General features: G+C 37.7%; 1 protein-coding gene across 3 annotated transcripts in view; it reads right to left on the reverse strand.

Moving 5' to 3' along the window:
- Nucleotides 1-25,235, reverse strand: part of FAM120C (family with sequence similarity 120 member C) — a 99,264-nt gene that overhangs the window by 67,194 nt on the left and 6,835 nt on the right. The window contains exons 2-4 of one of the 3 annotated variants that reach the window (XM_014835127.3): nt 10,069-10,315; nt 8,731-8,813; nt 4,382-4,510 (exon numbers count right to left, since the gene is read on the reverse strand). In XM_014835127.3, the coding sequence (XP_014690613.1) occupies nt 4,382-4,510; nt 8,731-8,813; nt 10,069-10,315 (459 nt within the window). The other 2 variants (XM_070501996.1, XM_014835128.3) reach the window with 2 other exon arrangements.

Below are 25,235 nucleotides of genomic sequence, written 5' to 3' on the forward strand. Positions count from 1 at the left end.
TAAGACAGGGGTCTCTGAAAACTCAAGAAAGTCTATAGAAACCCTCATTTTTCTTCCTTTTTCTTTTTTTCTGTTCTCATGTGTGCCAGCCTGAAGCAAATCTGTGGTGGCAGCAGTGGTAGTTGGGGAATAGTAGGAAATTAAAACTCTGAATGCCAGGAACCTTCCTCTCCAACCAGAGGAGCAGTGGCTCCAAGAGGGTGGGGTGAGCCTCTGATGCTTTTTCTCTCTCTCTGTCCTCCTGCTACTTGGCTCCTGACACTGAAAATGAGTGGCCCAATGAACAGGGAAGTACTGAAGAGATCGTAGAGAGGGAACAGTTCAAGAAGCAACACGATGAAGTTGTTTAAGAACTCCTGGGCTCACCCTGAGCTACACAAGTATGGATCTGACACTAAACAGCACTAAACACTAAACTAGAGACTGAGAACTGAAGAGATAGACCACTATCCAAGTCCCAGACTGGCCAACAGGTGGCGTACACATGGGACTAATCCAAACAGGTTTGCAAAGGCTTTGAAAATTGCACTGACACTGAAACCACAGCCCACAGAAGACCACTTGTGGTCTGAATCTAAATGGGTCAACTGCCTCTTAAAACTATCAACATTCCTCATTATATTGAAACAAGACCAAAAATCCCATAATATTCAAAATGTCCAAGATCCAATCCAAAATTACTTGGTTTGGGCAGAACCAGTAACAACCTAACTTGCATGGAAAAATTCAATCAATATATGACAATGCTGAGGTGACACATGTTGGAAATATCTGACAAAGACTTTAGAGAAGCTTTATAAAAATGCTTGAAAGTAAGGGGAACACTTTTGAAACAAACAGAAAGATAGAAAGTTTCAGCAAAGAAACATAATACATAAAGAAGAACCAAATGGAAATTTTAGAACTTAAAAATACAATAACCAAAATGTTTTAAAAAACTCATTGGATGGGCTCTACAGCAGAGTAGAGATGACCAAGCAAAGAGTCAATGAAGTCGATGATAAATTAAAAGAAATTATCCTGCGTGATCTACAGCTATACCACCCTGAATGCACTTGATCTCATCTGATCTTGGAAGCTAAGCAGCGTCAGGCCTGGTGAGTACTTAGATGGGAGAACTTATCCAGTGTGAAAAACAGACAGAAAAGTAATTTTTTAAAAAACACAGAGCCTCATAGGTCTATGGGATAACACCAAAAGGTCTAGCGTTGGTGCCATTGTAGTCATGGAAGGAAAGGAAAATGTGGAACAGAAAGTGTATTTGAAGAAACAATAGCCGAAAACTTTGCAAATTTAGTGAAAGACATACTTAGAAATTCAAGAAGCTCGGCAAACTGTAAACAGAATAAATTGAAAGAAATCCATGTGAGACACATCATTGGCAAATTGTACCAAATAACTAAAGAAAAAAAACCCACCAATCCTACACAATATCTTTGAAAAAAACAGAACAGGAAGGAACACTTGCCAACTCATTTTATGAGTCCAGCATTACTCTGAAATCAAAACCAGACAGAGACAGCACAAAAAAAACTACAGACCAATATCCCTCGTGAAAATAAATGTAAAAATACTCAGTGAAATACTAGTAATTTAAATCTAGCAATTTAAAAAGGAATAATACACCTTGACCACATCCTGGAAATGCAAGGATGGTTCAATATCCAAAAATCAATGGACTAAAGAAAAACCACATGATTCTATCAACAGATGTAAAAAATCTATTTAACAAAATATACCATCCATTAATGATAAAAATTCTCAGTAAAGTAGGAGTAGAAGAGAACTTCCTCAAACTTATAAAGTGCATCTACAAAACCTATAGCTAATATCATGCTTAATACTGAATGCTCTTCCAAAAGATCAGGAGCAAGACAAGGATATCCTCTCTCAGCACTCCTATTCAACATTGTTTGGAAATCCCAGACAGTGCAGTAAATCAAGAATAAAAAGGCACACAAACTGGAAAAGAAAGAAAGAAAACAGTCCCTTTTGACAGACAACATGATCATCTAAACAGAAAATACCAAGAAATCTACCAAAAAACTCCTAATGGTTTAGAAAGGTTGTAGAATACAACAATACACAAAAATAAATCACATTTCTATACACTAGCAATGAACAATCAGAAATTGAAATAAACAAAACATTATCCTTTACAATAGGTGCCTCAAATATAAATTTTAAAAAAAACATGTATAGGATTTGTATGCTGAAAACTATAAAATGCTGACGAAAGAAATTAAAGACAACCTAAATAAATGGAAAGACATATTGTATTCATGGATTTCAAGACTCACCAAATTCATCTATATATTTAAAGGAATTCTAATTAAAATCCCAGCAGGATTTTTTTTGTAGATATAGACAAGATTATTCTAAAATGTATATATAAAGACAAAGGACCTAGAATAGACACAATAATTTTTAAAAAGAAGAAGAAAATTGGAGGAATTGTTACCCAATTTTAAGACTTACCATAAAGCTACAGTATTCAAGACAGTGATCTATTTGCAAAGGAATAGACACATAGGTCAATTGAACAGAGTCCAGAAATAGACCCACACAAATATAGACAATTGATTTTTGACAAAGGCAATTCAATGGAGAAAGGACAGTTTTTTCAACAAACTATGTTGAAACAATTGGCCATCCACATGCAAAAACAAAACACCTCACACTTTATACAAAAATGAACTCAAAATGGATGATTTATTCTAAATGTAAAACTATATAATTTTTAGAAGAAAACAGGACAATATTGTCACGCCTGCAGTTAGGCAAAGTATTCTTAGACATGACATCAAAAGCATGATCCATAAAAGATAAAAATGGATAAAAATTAAAAACTTTTGCTTTGCAAAAGACACTGTGAAAAGAATGTAAAGACAAACTACAGACTGAGAGAAAATATTTACAAGCCAGATACCTGACAAAGGACTTGTATGTAGAATATATAAAGAACTCTCAAAACTCAACAGTAAATAAACAAACAACCCAATTAAAAAATGGGCAAAAGACTGTTTACAAACAGACCATTAACCAAAGAGGGCATATGGATGACAAATAAGCACAAGAAAAAATGTTCACCATTAGTCATTTGAGAAATGCAAATTAAAGTTATGATAAGCTACCACTACACACCTATCAGAATGGCTATTAAAAAAGTACTGACAATAAAAAGTATGGTAAGGAATGGAATAGCCACTCTGGAAAATGGTTTGACAGGGTCTTATAAAGTTAAGGTTAAAGTTAAATAGTTGCTTACCATATGACCCAGAAATCCCATTCCTAGGTATTTACACTGGGGAAATGAAAACTTATGCTCATACAAAAACCTTTACATAAATGTTCATAGCAGCTCTAGTCAAACCACCAAAAACTGAAAACATTCAAATATCCTCTAGGGAGTGAATGGATAAACAAACTGTGGTATCTCTACACAATGTATACTACTTGGCAATTAAAAAGGCATGAATTATTGATAGATGCAACATACAACAACTTAGAAGAATCTCAAAGGCATTATGTTGAATGAAAAATACCATTCTCAAAAGATTACATCCTACATGATTTCATTCATATGCTATTCTCTAAAAGATATAACTATAGTGACAGAAAATAGACTGGTAGTTGCCAGGAGTTAGGGATAGGTTTGGGTGTGATTACAAAAGGATATCACGAGAGATTTTTGGGGTGGTTCAACTGCTCTGACTCTGATTGTGATGGTGGTTACATAAATCTATATGTGTGTTAAAAATTCATAGAACTGTACACACACATATACAAAAGTCAATTTTACTCTATGTTAATTTAAAAAACAAAACTGAAAAACCCAGAGTGCAAGTATAAATTAAATTGTTAAAAATAAAATTAACTTATTTTCTTAACTTTCAGTTTCACTTCACAAGACAAAATCCCAGTCAAGTCTTTTCACTATTAACAATGAAATACTGATTCTTCTTTTATGTAGACCTAGTTTAAGGGGTCCTTTTCATTATCCGTTATCCTCCACTAAGTAAGACTTCATTTATATTAAAATATACATTGAAACAAACAAACAAACGAGTACCCCAGATTATAACCATAGTAAGTTGTTTCTGGGTAATGAGATTTTAAAGTGATCTTTTTTCTTTGTTTTTTAAATTTTCCAGAATGAGCTTGTAGAACTTTGATAATCAGTAGAAAAAAGGTAAAGAATCCTTTCAATCCAGACTAGTAATGTTTTCTAAAGGAAACTTTGGGGCTCCAGTCTGTAAGCATGGAGAAGACAAGCAGCTAGGAGGAAAGAAAGTAGGCAGCACAGAAAAGATCAGATCTGCGGGTGGTACTGGTGAAGGTAAGAAAACCCGTGACTCTTGGAAGGGGAAGGCTAGCTCACCTGAGACTGTTTGAAAACATCCTTCCCAACCACATCCAGATTTGAGGGGTCTTTGATGGAACTAACATACTCGGAAACAGCCTTGATCACCACATCACAGGGAGGAAGAACCAGCTGATGAGCTCGGACCTAGAAGAGGTAAGATAAGCAAGGGATACTGGATACTGACGTCAAAGATGGAGCACTAAGAAAAAGGGTGAGGTAGGGGTAAGACACAGAATTCAAATTCAGTAAATCCACTGAGAGACAGTTAAAATCTTTTCTTTAAACCAGTTTTGTCTCTAATTCTCAGTAAAGAACATTTGGAAAAGATTGAAAAGTATAAAGAAAGAGATAAAATCGTATCATCCATGATCCTACTACAGAGATAACCACTATTTTAGGACACTGCTATAGTTAATTAGTTTTCTTTCATGATACATTTTGGGTGCTTCCAATTTTTTGCTATTAAAGGTAATATTGTAACGTGTGGACCATGTTTGGATCCTGATGTGAACTAACCCCAAAAAGGCCTTTTTGAGACAGTCAGGAAAATCTAAAAATGGAGCGGATATTAAGATGATACCAAGAGATTATCATTAAGTTTGTTAGGAGTAATAATGGCATTGTGCTTATGTAGGAAAATGCCCATACATCTTAGAGATGCATATCAAAGGATGTGAGAGTGAAATGATTTGAGGTCTGGCATTTGTTTTAAAATACATTAGCAACAACAACAACAAAAAACCCAGCACGTGTGGTCACAGTTTGATAACTATTGGATCTGGAAGATGTTACAACGGTAGTATATTATTATATCATTTTTTTCTACTTTTGTGATGCTTGAACAATTTTAAAGTAAAGATTTTTTTAATGCTGTGATGAAATCTAGGTATGATTTCTTGTCCACTTTCCAATTATTTAATTACAAGCTTCCTAGAATGGTAATTACTGAGTCAAAGAGTATAAACTTCTTAAAGCTTTTTTATATAAATTGTTTAGCCAAAAGGCTGTACCACTCATTCCTTCAACAAATATTTACTGTCTACTGTGTGCCAGGTACTGTCCTAGGCATCAGGGACACAGCAGTGAACAAGATAGACAAAAATCCCTGCTCTCATGGGAGCTTAAATTCTAATGTAGGTGTGTTGGGATGGGGTTAGGGGAGTCAAACAAACAGAATAAGTAAGTAAAATGTATACTGTGCTAAGTGTAGATTAAGTAAGTACTATGGAGAAAATCTAAACAGAGAATGGGCTAGGGAATGCAAGTGTGTGTGTGTGTGTACATATAATTTTAAATAGTGTGGTCAAGAAAGGCCTCACTGAGAAAATGACATTTGGGAAAACCTATGGGAGTGAGGAAATAGCTACATGGGAGGAGAAAGCATTCCTAGTAGAGGGAATGTTAAGTGCAAAGGTTATACGAGCAAAAGAAAAGGGAAGATGAGATCAGAGCTGTAACAGGGGGCCAGACAGTACAGGGTTTTGTAGGCCATGGTAAAGATTGTGTGAGTGACATGAAGAGACATTGGAGAATTTTGAATAGATAAGAGTGACATGATCTGAGTCAGTTTTTAAAAAGATCACTCTGGCTGTTGTATTGAGAATAGATTTGGTGGGGGGGCGTATGGCAGCAGGGAAGAGTGCAAGCAGAAGACCGATGGTTAGTAAGCTGTTACAATAATCCAGGTAAGAAAGAATGGTGGCTTGACCAGGGTAGTAGCAGTGAAAATGGTGAGAAGTGGATATATTTTGAATGGAGAACTGATGGTATTTGCTGACAGAGGAGATGTGGGGTGTGAGAAAGAGAGAAGTGAAGGATGACTCCAAGGTTTTTAGCCTGAGCAAATGAAAAGATGAGGTTGCCATTAATGAAAATAGGGAAGGCTGTGAGAAGAATAGGTGTAGGGGAAAGATCAGGAGTTTCCATTTGGATATATTTCTTGTAGATGTTTAATAGGCTGATAGATATTAGAATCTGGGGTTCGAGGGTGAGGTGAAAGCTGGAGATATATATTTAGCAGTCATCAATGGACAGGTGGTATTTAAAGTCATGAGACTAGATGAGATCAATCACCAAGGCAGCATGTGTAGATAGAAAAGAGAAGGGACCAAGGATAGAACTCTGGGACACTACAAAGTTAAGAAGTAGAGAAGAAGACAAGGGAGCCACAAATAAGACAGAAGCAGCAGCCAGTAAAGTAGGAAGGAAACCAGAAGAGAGCGGTGTCCTTAAAGCCAAGTGAAGAACATGTTCTAAGGAAGAGGGATTGAGAAACTGGGTCATATGCTGCTGATTGGTCAAGTAAGGTGAAAACTGAGAGCTGTCCACTGGATTTATTAATACTGAGGTCATTGGTCACTTTGCCAAGACCAATTTCAGCAAAGCAGATTGAAGAGAGAACAGGGAAGAGGGATAGTAAACAGCTCAAGTATAGATAATTTCTAGAACAGTTTGATAAAAGGGAAGAAGAAATATGGAGCAGTAGCTTGGATGGTCTAGCGGTTAAGATCCGGTGCTCTCACAGCCACGGCCCAGGTTTGTTTCCCAGTCAGGGAGCCATCCAACCCATCTATTGCTTGTCATACTGTGGAGGCTGCATGTTGCTGTGATGCTGAAAGCTATGCCATTGGTATTTCAAATACTGGCAGGGTCACCGACAGAGGACAGGTTTCACCACTTCTGAAAAAACTGGCCATGAAAACCCTATGACAGCAGTGGAGCATTGTTTGATGGAACACTAGAAGGTGAGAGGATGGCACAGCCTTAGATAGGAACATAGACAGGTTCTACAGTTAACAGGAGGTAGGCAGAGCATGTGGGTACACAGATGCATGCAGGTGAGAAGATGAAAGGGTGGGAGCTAGTGGAAGTTCTCTTCCCATTGCTTTAATTTTCTCAGTGAAATAGTAAGCCAGGTCATCAGCTGAGAGTGAGCAAGGAGGAAGGAGCACTAGAGGCTTGAGGAGAGCGGAAAAGGCGTGAAATAATCATCTAGGGAAGTGAAAGAATTAGGGAAATATAATACAATTACCAAGTCACACCACCACCCGAAGTGTATGAGAGTATCAGTCTCACCATAGCCTCGATAGGAGTGGGTAGAATAATTTTTCAATATTTGCTAAACTGTTGGGTTAAAAAAATCCCACTGCTCATTTAATTTGCATGTTTGATCACTAACGAGGTTCAACATCTAGTTATACTATTAGCCACTGTATTTCCTCTTTTATGAATTGACTACTTCTGTCCTTGGCTCATTATTTCATTTATTTGGGTATTAGTATTTTTCTTCATAGGTTTGTATGAATCCTTAAGGTATTAAGGGTGTGAAATAATAGAAAAAGTATATTGGTCTCTGCCTCCAGTTCCTGGCACAGAGCTCCTAAAACTCTTGCAGTTTCCTAAGTGGTAAGGGCACTAGGAGCACCTCTGGTCCTATTCAGGTGACTCTGGGTAGGCTGCTGGATGGGGGCTGGTCACAGGAGAGACCAAACCATGATTAGAAGCTTGGAAGTTTTAGCTCCACCTCCATTCTCTTGAGAAGGGAGAAGGGCTGAAAATGGAGTTAATAATCGATCATGCCTACATGATGAAGTCTCCACAAAATCCTTAAAGTATGGGGTTTGGAGAGCTTCCAGGTCGGTGAGCACATCCGAGTAGTGGGAGGGTAACACACCCCAACTCCCCGGGGACAGAAGCTCCTGAACTCGGGACCCTTCAGACCTCACTCTTTGTTTCTCTTTATCTGGCTGTTCATCTGTATCCTTTATCATATCCTTTAACAAACTGGAATTGTAAGTAGGTGTTTCCCTGAGTTCTGTGAGCCATTCTAGAAAATTAACAGAATCCAAAGAGGGGGTTGTTGGAACTTCTGATCTATAGCCGGTTGGTCAGAAGCACAGGTGATATTCTGAGTTTGAGACTGGTGTCTGAAGTGGTGGGGAGGGCAGTCTTGTAGGACTGAGCCCTTAACCTGTGAGAACTGATGCCATCCCCCAGGTAGATAGCGTCAAAATTGAGCTGAATTGTAGAACACCCAGCTGGTGTCACCGAGAAATGCTTGATGTGGGTAAAAACCCCCAAATATTTGGTGACCATAAGTGTCAGAAGTGAAGTATTGTGTGAGTGTGAAAGTAAAGGAGACACACAGGAAAGAAAGATACAGGAGGGAAGAACTGGGTTTTTCCCGACACAGAAGGTGAAAACTGAGTTTTTCCTTTTTAAAGGGTATTGATCATAATTACACATTTTTGGTAAGTATTTGAAATATGTTAAACCTAATGCAAGATAATTATTCTATCAAAACTCCAATCAAAACATGAGATCCCCTAGGCATGGATATATAGGCAGGAAACGGGACACATTACCTTAAGTGATGCAAGGGGATGTTCTGGTCCCAAGAGGCTCCAGTGAAAAGCGGCCAGGTCCTCATCTGGGAGAATGTGGTTACCTATAAAGTACATTTGTCATTTATTGACCATACAAATGTTTTCTGAGAACCTCCAGGCCATGAAAGGGCTTCTGGGAGAGAAAATGATCAAATAATTCACATATGTCTATATTCTTCCTGTAATAACTACAGTAGCTATGTATCAATTACCTACTATGTATCACATGCATTATATATATCATCTTTATAACAAGCATGCATGGTAGTATTATTATCCCAATTTTACAGCTAAAGAAACTGAGGTTCAGACAAGTTTGGTGACTTAGCACAAGGTGGCACAGTCAATAAGTGCCCACATCAGGATAAGAAGCTAGGACTGTCCAACTCCAAAGCCCATGCTATTTTCTATCACCTAGTCATGCTGCCTTTTATAATAGCAGCTACCAATTACTGACTGCCTAATAAGTGCCGGGCATTTTATATATCTCACTTCCTTTAATCTTATTAATAACACCACAAGGTATTATTATTCCATTTCACAGACAAAGAAACTGAAACCGGGGAAATGTAACTTCAGTGATTTGCCCAAGGCCTAATTCCAAAACTTGTACCAACTCCATTAGATTATCCAAGCTCAAATCCTTTGGGATTATAAACAGATGTCACACTTGAGACAAGATATTAACCATGCTGTCAGTCCCTGGAAAACCAACTCAAAACATAATCAACTCTCTGCAATTTACTTTGAAATACATCTTTAAAAGATTGATTGATAGATGGATAGAATAGATAGATATATGATAAACAAGTATAGTAAAATGTTAATGGCAGAATACAGGTGGTAGATATAGGATTTCCACTGTAAAATTCTTTCAGTTTTGCTATATGTTTGGAAATTTTCATAATAAAATGTTAGCACAACAGAAACAGAAAGAAAAATATAAACCACAATTCATGTTCTTGATCAAAATTTAGACACTCGGGATGAAATGCCAAAGCTCTGAGTGGGAAACAAAAGTTGTCTAGAGCTAGTAAAACATTTGGCCTAAGATAGTGCTTTGCATAAAATAGTGATGGCATGTAACAAAAGAAAAAGTTTTACAAGAATCAAAATAATGTTCTGGAATACCCTGTATTAATTAATAAGACAAACATGCTGTGTTTCTAGTAAGAAGCCCAGAAACACATTATTTGGCATGCAGACTTTCAGAAGATAAATCCAATAATCTAAAGCTAAATCACTCTGGTCTTCAACTCTTAATGCTGGAAGAGGAAACTTCACCAATCACTGGAGTCTATTCTTTGGACTACCAACCTAGCAGCGCAGCAAATATGGGAAAATTCATCCGCTTCAGGCCCAGCTGCTTGGCTACCTCCTGCATCAGGAACTGATTAGTAGTTAGGTTCTTCCCATTCCAGCTCAGCTTCAGAGCATGGGAACTGTAGTAGGAGGGAATATTGTAGAGAGCATACTCGGAGTCGTGGGCGAGAAGGCCATGGAAGCCATTTTCCCTGAAAAAAGCCACCACTTCCAAATGGTGGTCTTCAAGGCTCTGAAAGACCTAGGGGAGAAGAAGAGAAGAACATGTCAGGCAACAGAAGCTGACCCATATTTGGTTAGAAGTCAGGAAGGTTAGTAACTAAATTTTATAGTATTTTGAACTTAAAGATTATATGGGGTTGAACAGAACACTTTTCAAAAAAGCCCAAAAAACCCTCTCCTAGCCTAGAAATTGGTTATTCCTGTAAATACAGACAGCATATCCATGTGTTCATTCAAATGCCCAGTCTTTTGTTTTTTTGAGGAAGATTAGCCCTGAGCTAACATATGCTGCCAATCCTCCTCTTTTTGTTGAGGAAGGCTGGCCCTGAGCTAACATCCGTGCCCATCTTCCTCTACTTTATATGTGGGACGCCTACCACAGCATGGTGTGCCAAGCAGTGCCATGTCCGCACCCAGGATCCGAACCAGTGAACCCCGGGCTGCCGAAGTGCAACGTGCGCACTTAGCCGCTGTGCCACCGGGCCGGCCCCCTCAGTCTTTTTTGACACTTTTCATGAATCTGTGGCCTGAGGCTCTTCAAAATTAGAATACTGAAATTAACATAGTAGATATTACTTAAGTTTTTACTTTAAACAATAACAGATGAGATTTTTGTTAGAAAGATAATAAAGCTATTATTTATTGTTCAGCACCTTCCATATGCCATGCATACTTTACACACATTATCTCATTGTCATGGGCAAGGTAGATATGGATGAAAAAACTTACAAGTGGAAATAGTCCCAGAAAGGTTAAGTAACATATAGCTAGAATCTGAATCTAAGTTCATCATACTCTTAAAAAATCCTTGCTTTCTTTCTTAGGAGCACCTGAGACTACAAGGCACCCAAATAGGGCACTTCCAACAGGTAGAGGTCAGAAACTTCACCCCATTTTAGAAATGGGAAAACTAAGGCTGCGAGATGTTGGCTGCCCTCAAAGTTGTATAATGAGTAAGTGTAGACAGGGTTCAAATCAGGCTGATCTGACTCCAGAATGCACACCTTCCATTGTACCAGGCTTCTTCCTGGAGAGCACTGTTTTTCACGTAATAGACACAGACCATTAAGTGCCCTTCCTGTGCATGCCTCTGTCGCTGCACTTAAAGCATACTGGAATGCTCTGCATACTGGTTTCACCACACTAAGTTCCTTGACTGCAGAGACTTTACTTATCTGTGTACTCCCGGCTCCCACATAAGACCTGAAGCATACCAATGTGAATAATAATGGCTAAGAGATACTGAACGTGTACTGTGTGCTAAGTGACGTTTCAAGCACTTTACATGCATTAACTCATTTAATATTCCAAACAATCTTATGAGGCCATAACTATTATTATTATCCCCATGTCACATTATTATCCTAAGGTCACATGGCTGGAAGGAGCAAAGCCTGGATTCTGGCTCTAGAGCCTGTGGACCTTTATAATTTTGTTGAACTCAACTGACCTATTTTTTCATCTAAATTACAAAGAAATGGTAGTCTTCTGGAGTCTGACAGGAGTTTCAATATAGTAAGCTTTTGCTAGACTATGGAAAGTGAGTCTAGTCACAGTAGATATTCATATAGCACATTAAGTCACACAAGGGGAGGGACAATGGTAAGCAGATAGCAAAGCAAGGTCTGTATTTGTTTGATATGCTGGCAAAGGAACCAAAAATCCTTACTTTGCACTGTAACATATTTACACCTAGAGTTATGACTAACTCCAGATGGGTCAGGATAAGAGTACAGTTTTATACTGTCTCCTGATGATAGTTTCTTCCAGCACCTCTCATACAAGTCACTGTTTGAGCATCCATCTACCTTGTACCAGGCACAGTGCTAAGTGTGACACGTTCTCTCTTATCATGACAACCTGACCGTGTAGGCATTATAAGCCCCATTTCACACATGAGAAAACTGAGGCTCAGAGAAGTGAGGTGCCATGCTCAGGGCCACGTAGCTGGGAAACAGGAATCTGGGTCAAACTGACACCAAAGTGCGTGCTCTTTCTGTTACAACGCATTACCTTTAGCTGGTCTGAAGCTGATTATGCCACTATCCAAGTGACTCCAACTCCAGAAAGCCAAGGAGTAGTGATTTTTTAACTAATCTGGTGGCTCTTATAACACTATGAATATAAATCGCAATCACCTGAAGAGCATTTTCAAAATATACAAACCTGTGCCTCACCTTAGATCTGCTGAGACAATTTCCTGAGGGTGATCCAAATGCCTATATTCCAAAATAGTTTCCAGTAGGTTCTGATGCACATTCCCAATTAAGAACCACTGAACTAATCCAATTACCCATCTTTATAAAAAAATTCAGCTTTATTGAGATAAAATTGACATATTGTAAGATATTTAAACTGTACATCATGGTGATTTGATATACGTATACCCAATTACTCATTTTACTGCTTAGGCAACTGAAGCCCAGAAAGGATAAACGACTTGACATGGTTACCTAGCTAATTTGCAGCAGAACCAAGATTAGAACAAAAGTCTCATGATTCCAGGTATAGAACTTCTTTCACTACATATTCTGAGGTAAGTAATGGAAAACAATAGAATAAGAATCTCACAAACCTCTCTCACAATTCCCCAACACCTCACTCCCACCAGACTAGTTTCTTAACTACACTTCTCCAAGATTACTCCTGTTTCTTTGGTTTCCCTGCCTAGAATGCCTTACTGCCTCTCTTTCCCAATGTTCCAAATACTTTCCATAGGCCTACTGCCTCTGATATAAATTCTTTATTTCCCTCCTTTTAACTTTTACACTGAGTCAACTGTCACTCAACTGTCACACAGTTGACACAGTTACGGAACTAACTTGACAATACTATCATCTCCAGTTTTTAAACCACAGATTCCTTTTTACTCTTGTGTGTATCCCCCATGGTCCTAACCACCACTAGGAAGGACATAGAGCAGGAGTTGACAGAATAGCAAAGAAAGGCCTACAGAAGTTGTGAGAAAGAAAGGGCACCATCATCTCAGCATTTGACTCCTATAACAAATGCGCCAAAGTCACTGAGAAAAGTCTGCCTGGATTGCAGGTTACTTACAGCTCAAGTAGCTAAGTAATATTAGGTACCAACTGAGGAGTACCTACTATGTACCAGACACCGTCCCAAGCTCACCACGCGTCCACTAACCTTGCAATAACATCATGAGGCATTATTTCCCTTTTATAGATGAGGGGACAGTGAAGCTCAGAGGATGGAGAACTTGATCAAAGTCACATAGGTAAAAAGTGAAGCTGGCCAATAAGCACATGAAAAGATGTTCAATATCATTAGTCATTAGAGAAATGCCAATCCAGAAACTACAATGAGAAACCAGTTAACACATACTAGGATTGCTATAATTTTTAAAATGTAAAACAACAAACGGCAAGGACGTGGAGAAATTGGAATCCTCCATATATTGCTGGTGGGAATGTAAAATGGTGCAGCCACTTTGGAAAACAGTCTGGGAGGTCTTCATATGGTTAACATAGAGTTATTATATAATCCAGGAATTCCACTCCTAGGTATATATCCAAGATAATTGAAAACATATGTTCACACAACAACTTATACATGAATGTTCATAGCAGCATTATTCATAATAGTCAAAAGTGTAAACAACCCAAATGTCCATCAACTAACGAGCAGATAAACAAAATGTGGTGTATCCATACAAGGGAATATTATTCAGTCATAAAAAGAAATGAAGTACTGATTCATGCTACAACGTGAATGAACCTTGAAAGCATTATAAAGTGAAAGAAGCCAAAACAAAAGGCCACATATAAGTATGATTCCTTTTATATGAATTGTCCAGAATAAGAAAATCCATAGAGATGGAAAAATAGATTAGTGTTTGCTAGGGACTGGGGGAAATGCAGAATGGAGAATGACTGCTAGCGAGTACTGGGTTTCCTTTTGGGGTAAAAAAAATGTTCTGGAATTAGATAGTGTTGATAGTTGTACTCTGTGAATAGACTAAATACCACTGAATTGTACACTTTAAAGTGGTGAATTTTATGATATGTAAATTATATCTCAATTTTTAAAAAGTGGAGCTAGGATTCAAATTCAGCTCTGTCCACAAAGCTCATATTCTCTAACTCTTGCTTTAAAACTTTTTATTATGGAAAATCTTAAACATACAAAGGCAAAGAGAATAGCATAATAAACGTCCATAATAAACGTCCAGGAAATGTTCAGTTTCAACTACTATCAATGTTAAGTCATTCTTGTTTCATCTACCTTGCCCCCATTTTTTTCTTGCATTTTTTAACACACTTTTTTTACTGTGATAAAAAAAACACACACACACATAACATAAAATTTACCATCATAACCATTTTTAAGTGTACAGGTCAGTAGGATCAAGTATACACACATTGTTGTGAAACAGATGCCCAGAACTTTTTCATTTTGCAAATGTGAAACTCTGTACTCATTAAACAACAACTCCCGATTGCCCCCTCCCCCCAGCCCCTGGTAACCACATTCTACTTTCTATGAATTTGACTGCTTTAGATACCTCATATAAGTGAAATCATACAATATTTGTCTTTTTGTGACTAGCTTACTTCACTTAACATAATGTCCTCAAGGTTCATCTATGTTGTAGCAAATGACAGGATTTCCTTCCTTTTTAAGACTGAACAACATTCCATTGTATATATACCACATTTTCTTTATCTATTCATCTGTCAGTGGACATCTGAGTTGCTTCTACGTCTTGGCCATTGTGAATAGTGCTGCTATGAACATAGGTGTGCAAACATCTTTGAGATTCTGCTTTCAGTTCTTTTAGATAAATACTCAGAAGTGAAACTGATGGATTATATGGCAGTTCTAATTTTAATTTTTAAAGGAACCTCCATATTGTTTTCCATAGAGGTTGTGCCATTTCGTATTTCCACTAACAGTGCATAAGTGTTCCAATTTCTCTATAACCTCACCAACACTTATTTTTTTTTCTTTCTCTTTTTTATAGTAGCCATCCTAATGGATGTGAGGTGGTATCTCATTGCGGTTTTGGGTGGCATTTCTCTGACAATTAGTGATGTTGATCATCTTTTCATATGATTGTAGGTCATTTCTGGCATACTTTAAAGCAAATTCCACATATCAAATCACCTATAAATACTTTATTATTTATCTGTAACAGATAAAGACTTTAAAAATAACAAGTACAATACTACTATTTCACCCAACAAAATTAACAAGTTTCCTAATATCCAGTCCCTATTCTATTTTCCACTATCACCTCAAAAATGTCTTTTGATATTTACTTTGTTCAAATCAGGATCCAAATAGAGTCCACACGCTACATTTTGTTGATATAGCTCCCAAGTATCTAAATTTATAGCAGTTGCCCTTCCCTTTATTTAAATGCCATTTATTTGTTGAAAAGAACCATACCTATAATACAAATAGATTATATACCATAATCTATATTAAAGTAATATAGATTATTCATCAAATGGTGTTGGGATAACTAGACATTTACTTGAGAAAAATAAGATCGATCCATACCTCACACTTTAATTGGGATAATCATAAAAATGACAGAAGACACCCTGGGGGAATTATTTTTATAGTCTGAGAGTGGGGAAAGTTTAAGAAAAACTCCAGTAACAGTAAAGAGAAAGATCAATCCTTTTGACTACATGAAAATCAAACATTTCTGCTTGGGAAAAGCCAACGTAAGTAAACTGAAAGACAAATGACAAACTGCAAAAAAAATTGCAACTTATAGTGCAGAAGGCTAATTTCTCTAACAGAGAAGCAAAAGAAAATCTAACAACCCAAGAGAACATTTCACAAAAAAAGAAAGCATAAATGGATCTTAAGCATATAAAAAAAGATCAAACTCATTTGTGATAAGAAAAGAGAAAATTAAAACAACACTGAAACATGATATTTCACCTATAAGATTAGCAAATATTGTATTGGTGTGGGAAACAGGCACCGGCAAATATTGAAGGTAGGGGTGTAAATAGTACAATCTCTAGGGAGAGTAATTTAGCAAGATCTTTCAAAATTATAAATGTACATACCTTTTGATGCAGCAATTTTCCGTCTAGAGATTTATCTTTTAGATATGTAAAGCAATTGGAGCGACACTGCAAGTGCTTAAGTGTAAGCAATGGCATTGCAATTACACAAAATATTCACTGCAGCATTATTTGTAATAGCTGAAAATTGGAAACAACCTAATTAATTGCCCATCAATAAGGGACTGGTAATATAAATTATTACATCTGCATACAATGGAATAGGGTGGAACCATAGAAATGAGGACAAAACTCTATGTACTCATGAGGAAAAATCAGCATGATGTATTAAATGATAAAAACAAAGTACAGAACATTATGCATAGTATACTACCATTTGTTTTTAAAAAGGTGCATTTTTGTGTGTGTATAATATGTATATAAATAATGTGTTTACATGTATAGTTATATATATTTGCTTTTATATGCATCGTATCTCTGGAAGAATACACAACAGACTGATACTAGTGGTCACCTACAGGGAGGAGAACCTAGTGGCTAAGGACAGGGGTGGAAAGAATTTTTTTCCTTTTTTTACCATATATCCTTTTGAACCTTTTGAATTTTTATACCATGAATTGCAATACTTATTCAAAAGATAAATTACAACTGAATAAAAGCAGAACATACTCTGGGTAAAAAAAAAAAAATCAAACAATTGAGAAGGGTGTACAGTGAAAAGTAACAGTCCTTTTACTCCCCATTCCCTGGAGGTAATTGCTATTCCAGGCCTCTCCCCTGAAGAGTCTGATTCAGTAGGTCTAGGGCTAGGCTGGGAATCTACTTTTTTAAACCACATTATTGAGGTATGATTGACATTTGAAAAGCTATATGTAATTAACGTATACAACTTGATGAGTTTAGAGATAAGTATCATCACCATAGGCTATGCCATAAACATATCCATCACCTCCAAAAGTTTCCTCCTGCCCTCTTTATTATTATTTCTTGTGATAAGAACACTTAACATAAGATCTTGCCCTCTTTATTATTATTTCTTGTCATAAGAACACTTAACATAAGATCTATTTTCTTGGCAAATTTTTAAGTATATAATACAGTATTGTTAACTATAGGCACTATGCTGTGCAGTAGATCTCTAAGACTTATTCATCTTGTATAACCAAAACTTTGTACCCTTTGACTAACACCTCCCCGTTTTCCGCTCCCACCAGCCCCTCTGCTTCTGTGAGTTTGACAATTTTAGATTCCTCATACAAGTGGTATCATGAAGTATTTGTCCTTTTGTGCCTGGCTTATTTCACTTAGCATAATGTCCTCCAGTTTCACCCACGTTGTCCCAAATAGCAGGATTTCCTTCTTTTTTTTAAGACTGAATAATATTCCATTGTTCACATACACCACATTTTCTTTATCCACTCATCCAACAGTGGACATTTAGGGTGCTTCCAAGAATCCCAGGTGATTGTCATAATGAGGCAAGTTTAAAAAAACAGTACTCTCTAGTCAGATCACACAACAAGGCAATTTATTCCTAGAAAAACACAATCTAGAGTGACTGAAGGCAATTAAATCCTGACTAAGGCAAGGAAAATGCCTTCCACCCACAATGCCCCTCAGAATAGCTGAGCACCTTAGCTCCATTTCTACATTTATGATGACCGCTACCACCTGTAAGCAAAATGATTTCCAATTCCTGGCCCAAGCTGGTCCAGTTTAGGTTTTTTTTTTTTAAGATTGGCACCTGAATCTGTTGCCAATCTTTTTTTTTCTTCTTCTTCTTCTTCTTTTCCCCAAAGCCCCCCAGTACATAGTTGTATATTCCAGTTGGAGGTCCTGGCGCTGCTATGTGGGATGCCACCTCAGCATGGCTTGATGAGCAGTGCTAGGTCTGAGCCCAGGATCCGAAGAGGTGAAAACCTGGTCCACCGAAGCGCACTGTGCAAACTTAACCACTATGCCACTGGGTCAGCCCCGGTCTAGTTTAGTTTTTAACCTTGCAATTTCCCAGGAGACTAAAATGATTTAGGCGAGATTAAATGACAACATACTTAACAACTAATCAGAAAAGAAGCACATTTGAGGTTTAAAGAAAGTAAGAGTTGAGATTCTGAACAACGGTCTATAGCTTTTAATTGTTGGCTCACTGTTCAGTCCAATGAACGTGAATTGAGGGCCTACTAAGTGCCAGGATGCAGACAGCACAGAATGAGACACTTAAAATACATGTGAGAATTTATAAGCACAGGGGGCCATTGGAACACAGGAAAGGCACCTAACCAGTCAGTGGGCTAATGCTTTCTAGAGGAAGCAATACCTTTTATGGAACTCAGGGAAAAAGAGCTCTCTGAGTTTTAATGTCTCATTTCCACTCACAAGTAGTCTAAAGCAATGGCTTTCAAATTGTGCTTCCCAAACCAGGATTTGGGTAGATGCAGAATTGGACCAGATAACCAGACAGGACAGGTGCTCCTACTTTCTTTTCAATCTGAGCTCATATTCTCCCTTTTATCTATTTTTATACTTTGGCTCTTTCAGGAATATTTTATTGAAGAAAATCTGGTATTAAAAACAACTAGAGGTATTTATCACTAGAAGGCAAACTCCAAGAAGGCCAGGATTTCTTGGTCTGTTTTATTCACTGCTGGATATCCAGTGACCAGAACACACACAGAGAAGGGAACAAATGAACCACCTTGACTTTCAATATTTCAACCAATATGCCAGGCACTAATCTAGGTGTGAGGATACAGCAGTGAACAAGAACCCAAAATTCCTGTCCTCAAGGAGCTGACATTCCAGTGATCAGTATTTCATGATAGGCACTGGGCAGCAATTGAAAACCACAGCCAATTAAAGGCAATATTGACAAAGTGGCCTTCCCTCCCAACTGTAGGAATTTCAAGTCTCTACATACACATGTATGATAGAGTCTTTGCCATTAGACACCGCAGTCAAGCTGGAGGTAGTAGAATATTGAACCAGCGTTCAGTAAAAGCTGCTGAGGTGCTAATTTTACTGTGAATACCCAATTTTAGTACCCTTAATTGCTCTTAGGCTCCCAGGAGCCCAGCCCATTTATGTAGGTGAAACACCTTGTCACATGTAAGAATGAAAGGAAAAATCTGTTGTGGCTCATTTGAGGACTGGAGCCTCTACTTTGAGAATAACTTTTGTAGTCAGGGGATACAGCAGAACTTCAGCATCCGGTGGGCCTATACTCAAATTCAAGATGGGGCAAGTCACTCAGCTTCTTCATTTATAAAATGGAGATTTTGCTAAGTCCTACCGGAGTATAAAACTTAAAAATTATTTTTATAAAATACCTGGCACACAGGCTCTAAAAAAGTGGTTACGAAATAAATCACAGTCCGTTTATTCTGCAGAGAGGAAGCCTATGGCACGCACTGCTCTCCGCAGGTGCTCAGAAATCATTTGAGAGAAGTAGATGGCAGAATAGGCACTGGTTCTGCCCAGAGCAAATCTTCGCCATCGGAAAATGAGAAGGTCTGGTGAGAGGCATCCTTAGGAATAAGAGAGAACAAGAGCCAAAGAGAGCCTTCGGGTTACCTCAGGAAGACAGGAACTGCAGAAAGGGCAATGGAGGCGAGAAATTTTTGAGAGTCCTAGAACCAGGGATTGGGCAGCTAACATAAACGAATGAAGGGGGCTAAGAAAATCAACTTCCAGAAATGTAATTTTTTTCACTAAACTATGCTGTTGGTGTTAATGATATAAACACGCAAAATATTGGAGTTTACATTTCAAATTCAATTTAAAAATAAGTTAAAAACCAGAAAAATTTAATCATTACATTTGTGTGTGTGTGTGTGATTTATTCTCCTTTAACTTGGAGCAAGAGGTCTGATGCCTTTCTTATGCACCAAGAGGTCAATGTTAGGTCTTATATTTTGTGTTACAACGTGCAGCAAAGAATTTAGCCTTGGATCCTTTTACTGGAAATGATTAATTTTACCTTATTTGATAATGGAAAACAGCTGTTTAGAAATGTAGGCATTTCCAAACAGATAGATATTTTGCAGTGTTTTTTATATTTAGGGTAATTATTTCCAAGATATTTGTAGAATTCTCGTATTTCAATGACATCGTGCTTCATTTTCAGTACCACAGCAGAGTAATTCAATATCACCATTGTAGCTCTTCTTTCACACCATGAACATTAGTTGAGAAAGGCTAACTCAACAATATTAGTTCATTTTCATAAAATATAATGTCAGAGAACCTTTTCTGGAATTCGATAGACAACTCCACAATTTTGGGAATGTAATTCAGGCATCACTTTCATTTCTTGGAAACCAATTTCAGCAAAGCAAAGCCAGCCAGTTTATCACCTGCCAAATGAGTTTCCCAGAGGCTTAATTTTGCTAGGAACAAGCAAATACAACCATACATTTGTGAAGGTATTTCTGAACAACTCTGCTTTTATTCAAAGTGTCTAGATGAGTTTTAATATCAACCAAACAGGTCAAATATTTTATTTCACTTTGCTGGTGCACTGAATGCCTTTTGGATGCCAAATAAGCCATTTTTTTCAGTATCTTCAGTACCATGCCCCAACTAGGACAATCAATTTTCCATACAATAGGGCAGACTTCCATAACATACATCTAATTCACCAAGCAAAGTATTCAACTGTTTGGCGCAAACCACAATGTTAATTACCAGCTCCTGACATGATGCATTTTGAACTTTTGCACAAAAAGTGAATCCTAAGAGTGATACAATGAACAGCTTTAAGTCCTGTAAAGTGTTTCTGCTTCAAACTGAAGTTTCCTAAGTCCAACAGGAACACTATTGCAGACGCACCATCTGTAGTAATAGTCACCAATTTTGACCAGTCTATAGGAAAAATTTCAAGACTTTCCTCAACACAAAAAATCTAGGTATTTCTGGATGTACCTGTCACAGGCTCCAAGTCCAAAAGAGTGAAACTGCATCAAAACTCTTAACACACGAATTATATCCAGGTGCAGTGGTTCTCAAACTTTAGGGTGTAATAGAATCAGCTGGAGGGCTTGTTAAAACAGACTGACAAGCCCCAGCTCCAGTTCCTGATTCAGTAGATCTCAGGCTAGGGCCTGAAAATTTGCATTTCTAACAAGTTTCCAGGTAGTACAATGTTGGTCAGGGACCATACTTGGAGAACTACTGGCTAGACACATAGCTCAGTGTACAGTTATATGGATAGTGTCTATATCTGTTGTAACCAGCTGCAGTCTAAAACTTCACAAGCAATTTAACTTTTTGACCCAATTTGTCCTAAAAATGTTCAGCCACCAATCTTTAACACCCTGAGCAATAGTATTTCCTACCTTTGCAAATGCTTATGACGTAATGCCTGCTGCACTTAACACTCTTTTCTTAAGTTACAGATCTTCCTCGACTATCGGTTATGTCCCAAAAACCCATCATTAAGTTGAAAATATCATAAGTTGAAAATGCATTTAATACATCTAATTGACTGAACATCATAGTTTAGCATAGCCTACCTTAAACATGCTCAGAACACTTACATTAGCCTACAGTTGGGCAAAATCATCTAGCACAAAACCTATTTTATAACAAAGTGTTGAAGATCTCACATAATTTATTGAATACCGAAAGTGAAAGACAGGATGGTTGTATGGTTAGAGTCGTTGTAAGCCTATCAGTTGTTTACCCTCGTGATCGCGGGCTGACCGGGAGCTGCAGCTCACTGCTGCTGCCCAACATCACAAGAGAGGATTGTATTGCATACTGCTAGCCAGGAAAAGATCAAAATTCAAAATTCGAAGTACGGTTTCTACTGAATGTGTATTGCTTTCACACCATCATAAAGTCAAAAAATCATACGTCAAACCACTGTGACTCGGGACCGTCTGTAGTACCTACAAAAGGCTTTCAAGTTCTGACATTTTTCCATTTAATACATAATTGCATTTCATGGAAGTATCACTTATTCTGTCTGTATTCAAAACACAGTCTATTGAAATTCCAAGCCCTTTTTAAAGTTTTTGTTTCAGCACTCATCATTTTTGTATACTGGTCATATTTCTTACAACCGTTTATTTTAAAACAATGTCTTAAATTGTACTCTTTCAGAAGATACATTTTATTTAGATATAGAGGAATACTCATCACTTCCACCAAGAAATAGACTCTGATTTCCCTTTCAATATGTGACCTTCTTGTATAGATATTTTTTTTCACTTTTCATAGATATAGGTACAATAAATATTTCATATTCAGCAAAACTACCATCAAAAAGTACAAGCACAACAATCAATGGTGTTTTAGTTATCTGTTTCTGTGTAACAAATTACCCCCAAAATTTAGCAGCTTAAAAAAACATTTATTATCTCATAGTATCTGTGCGTGTGGCTTAACTGGGTCCTCTGGCTCAGGGTCTCTCACAGGCTGCAATCAAGGTGTCAGCCGGGGCTGTAGTCATCTCAAGGCTCGACTGGGGCAGGATCCGCTTCCAAGCTCACTCACATGGCTGTTGGCAGGATTCAGTTCCTCAGTGTTGGACTGAGGGTCTCAGTTCCTCACTGGCTGTTGGTCAGAGGTCACCCTCAGGTTCCTTTTCATGTGGGCGTCTCCATAGGGCAGCTCACAACATGGCAGCTTGCTTTATCAGAGCGATCAAGCAAGAAGAGCCAGAGAGAGAGAGCGCAAACAAGATGGAAGTCGCAGTTTTTTATAACCTAATCTTGGAAGTGACATCTCATCACTTATGTTGTAGTCTGTTCATTAGAAGCAAGTCACTAGGTCCAGCCCACACACAGGGGGTGAGGGGAGATTTATTTAATCTCTTATTTACAGTGTGAACAGAAGGAGGCGGGAATCATTGGGAGCCATTTTAGAAGATGGCTATCATGTAAGGCAAGTGGCACTTGGTCACTGTGTCAGGGAGACACTATGGAGTGGTAGAGACTCCAATAAATGAAGACCATGTGACTCAGCAAAAGGGGGCAACCAGTGTTGCCAGAGGATCTGATATTTCAAGAGTGGCTGCAAAGTCAGACTGTTTTATAATATTTCACAATTTTTAAAATGTTGGTGACAAATTCATATTTGTTAAAAAATAAATGTGTTCATATAATACGAGTTTAATGATAGAAATGATAGAAAGCATCATTCAACTGGATGATGCTTTAATGTTCAGTCCAAATTCATTATCTGACTTCAGATTCTGATGAACACTACTAACCAGTAAAAATCAATGAAATTCTTAAAAAAAAATGTGTGGGCCTATGGGGTGCCAGCTTGCCATCCATGCTATACTCTTCATAATTTCCTATGTGGTATAGACGAAAGGGCAAGGGTTTTGGTGCCTGGTATGCAAATCCTGGTTCTGCCATCTCCAATGACTAGGTCCTTAGGCCTATGACCAGGGCCAGAGAAATGATCCCTGGGACTCATACTGTTAATATTTTCTTACTTGTCTCCCTTACTAGACTATGAGCTCCTAGAGGGGTAGAGTACCCCCCTGACCTCAACACTCCCTCATCTCATTTCCCTACTTCATTTTTCTCCACAGCACTTACTATCCCACCAAAAATACTAGATATTTTGTCTTTTTATCTTGTTTATTATCTGTCCTCACCACTAGAACATAAACTTTATGAGGTCAGAAATCTGTTTTGTTCACTGCTGTATCCTCACAAGCTCGAACTGTGCCTGGTGCACAGTAGGAGCCTAATAAATATTTGTTGAATGAATGAATTCCATGTTCATAGTAGTTAGCACAGGATTCTGGTAGCACAGAATAGGCATCAAAAAATATTAATTGAACTGAAAACCATTCACTGTCCTGATAAGTAAAATAGGGTGAAATGAGGCCAGGGAATGGTAAGCAGATCATGAAGGACCCTGCACGTCATGCCATGCTAAGCTTAAAGCATGAGAGTGAAATGATCAATGTCAAACCTACTTGGTACACAAGATATTCTAGTCAAAGTAATAGCAGCTGGCATTATATGGCATTTACTTTGTACCACATAATGTTCTAAACACTTTACTTATATTAAATCACTTAACACTTACAACAAAGTCTATGATGTAGGTAATATTACTATCCTTATCTTCCAGATGAGGAAATTCAGGCACAGAGAGGTTAGCTTACCCAAGTTTATATAACTAATAGGTAGGAGAGGATTTAAACCCAGGCAGTCTGGCTCCAAGGTCTGTGGTCTTAGCCATTATTCTACACAAACTAAATACAAGAAAAAAGTGATCTGGAAAAAGTTATTAAAATGCAACTATAAAAAAATGCAACTATACTGTTTTGAGATACATTAAACATGAAGGATTTTGGTGTCAAATATACTTAGGTTCATATCTTGGCCCAACCATGTTCTACCAGTGCAACCTTGGGCCAGTGACTACGTTGAACCTGTTTTTATTTTAGCTATAAAAAATGGAGATTAATACATATCCTGAAGGGTGGTTGTGAGGATTAAATGATGTAATGAATCTATGGAAGGTACCCAGCCCATGTGGTAGCTATTATTACCACCACCAAGGGGAAATTTATTATATAAATGCACTGCTAAGCTGCTACAAAACTTACTTTTACTTAACAGGAGTTTGGCCATTCCACTAGGAATCTGAGTTGATTTACATGGAATTTATACAACATTATAAACAACTGGTTCTAAGTTCTTCCTTATCTGACCTTTAAAGCCCTCTACAGTCAGTCAATCACTCAACCAATCTCTCTCTTTTTCAACAACCATTATTGTATATAATGTGTCAAGCCCTAGAGCAAACTTGTGCCCTCTTGGAACTCAATTAAAAGAGAATTATATATAAACTTCCAGTTATAAGATAAATAAGTTCTGGGGATATAATGTACAGCATGGGGAAAAATTATAATATGATATGAAAATATTATGAGAGAGAAAAAGTATGAGAGGTAAGAAAAGA

The sequence above is a fragment of the Equus asinus genome, chromosome X (genome assembly GCF_041296235.1).
Source record: "Equus asinus isolate D_3611 breed Donkey chromosome X, EquAss-T2T_v2, whole genome shotgun sequence".
NCBI lineage: Eukaryota > Metazoa > Chordata > Mammalia > Perissodactyla > Equidae > Equus > Equus asinus.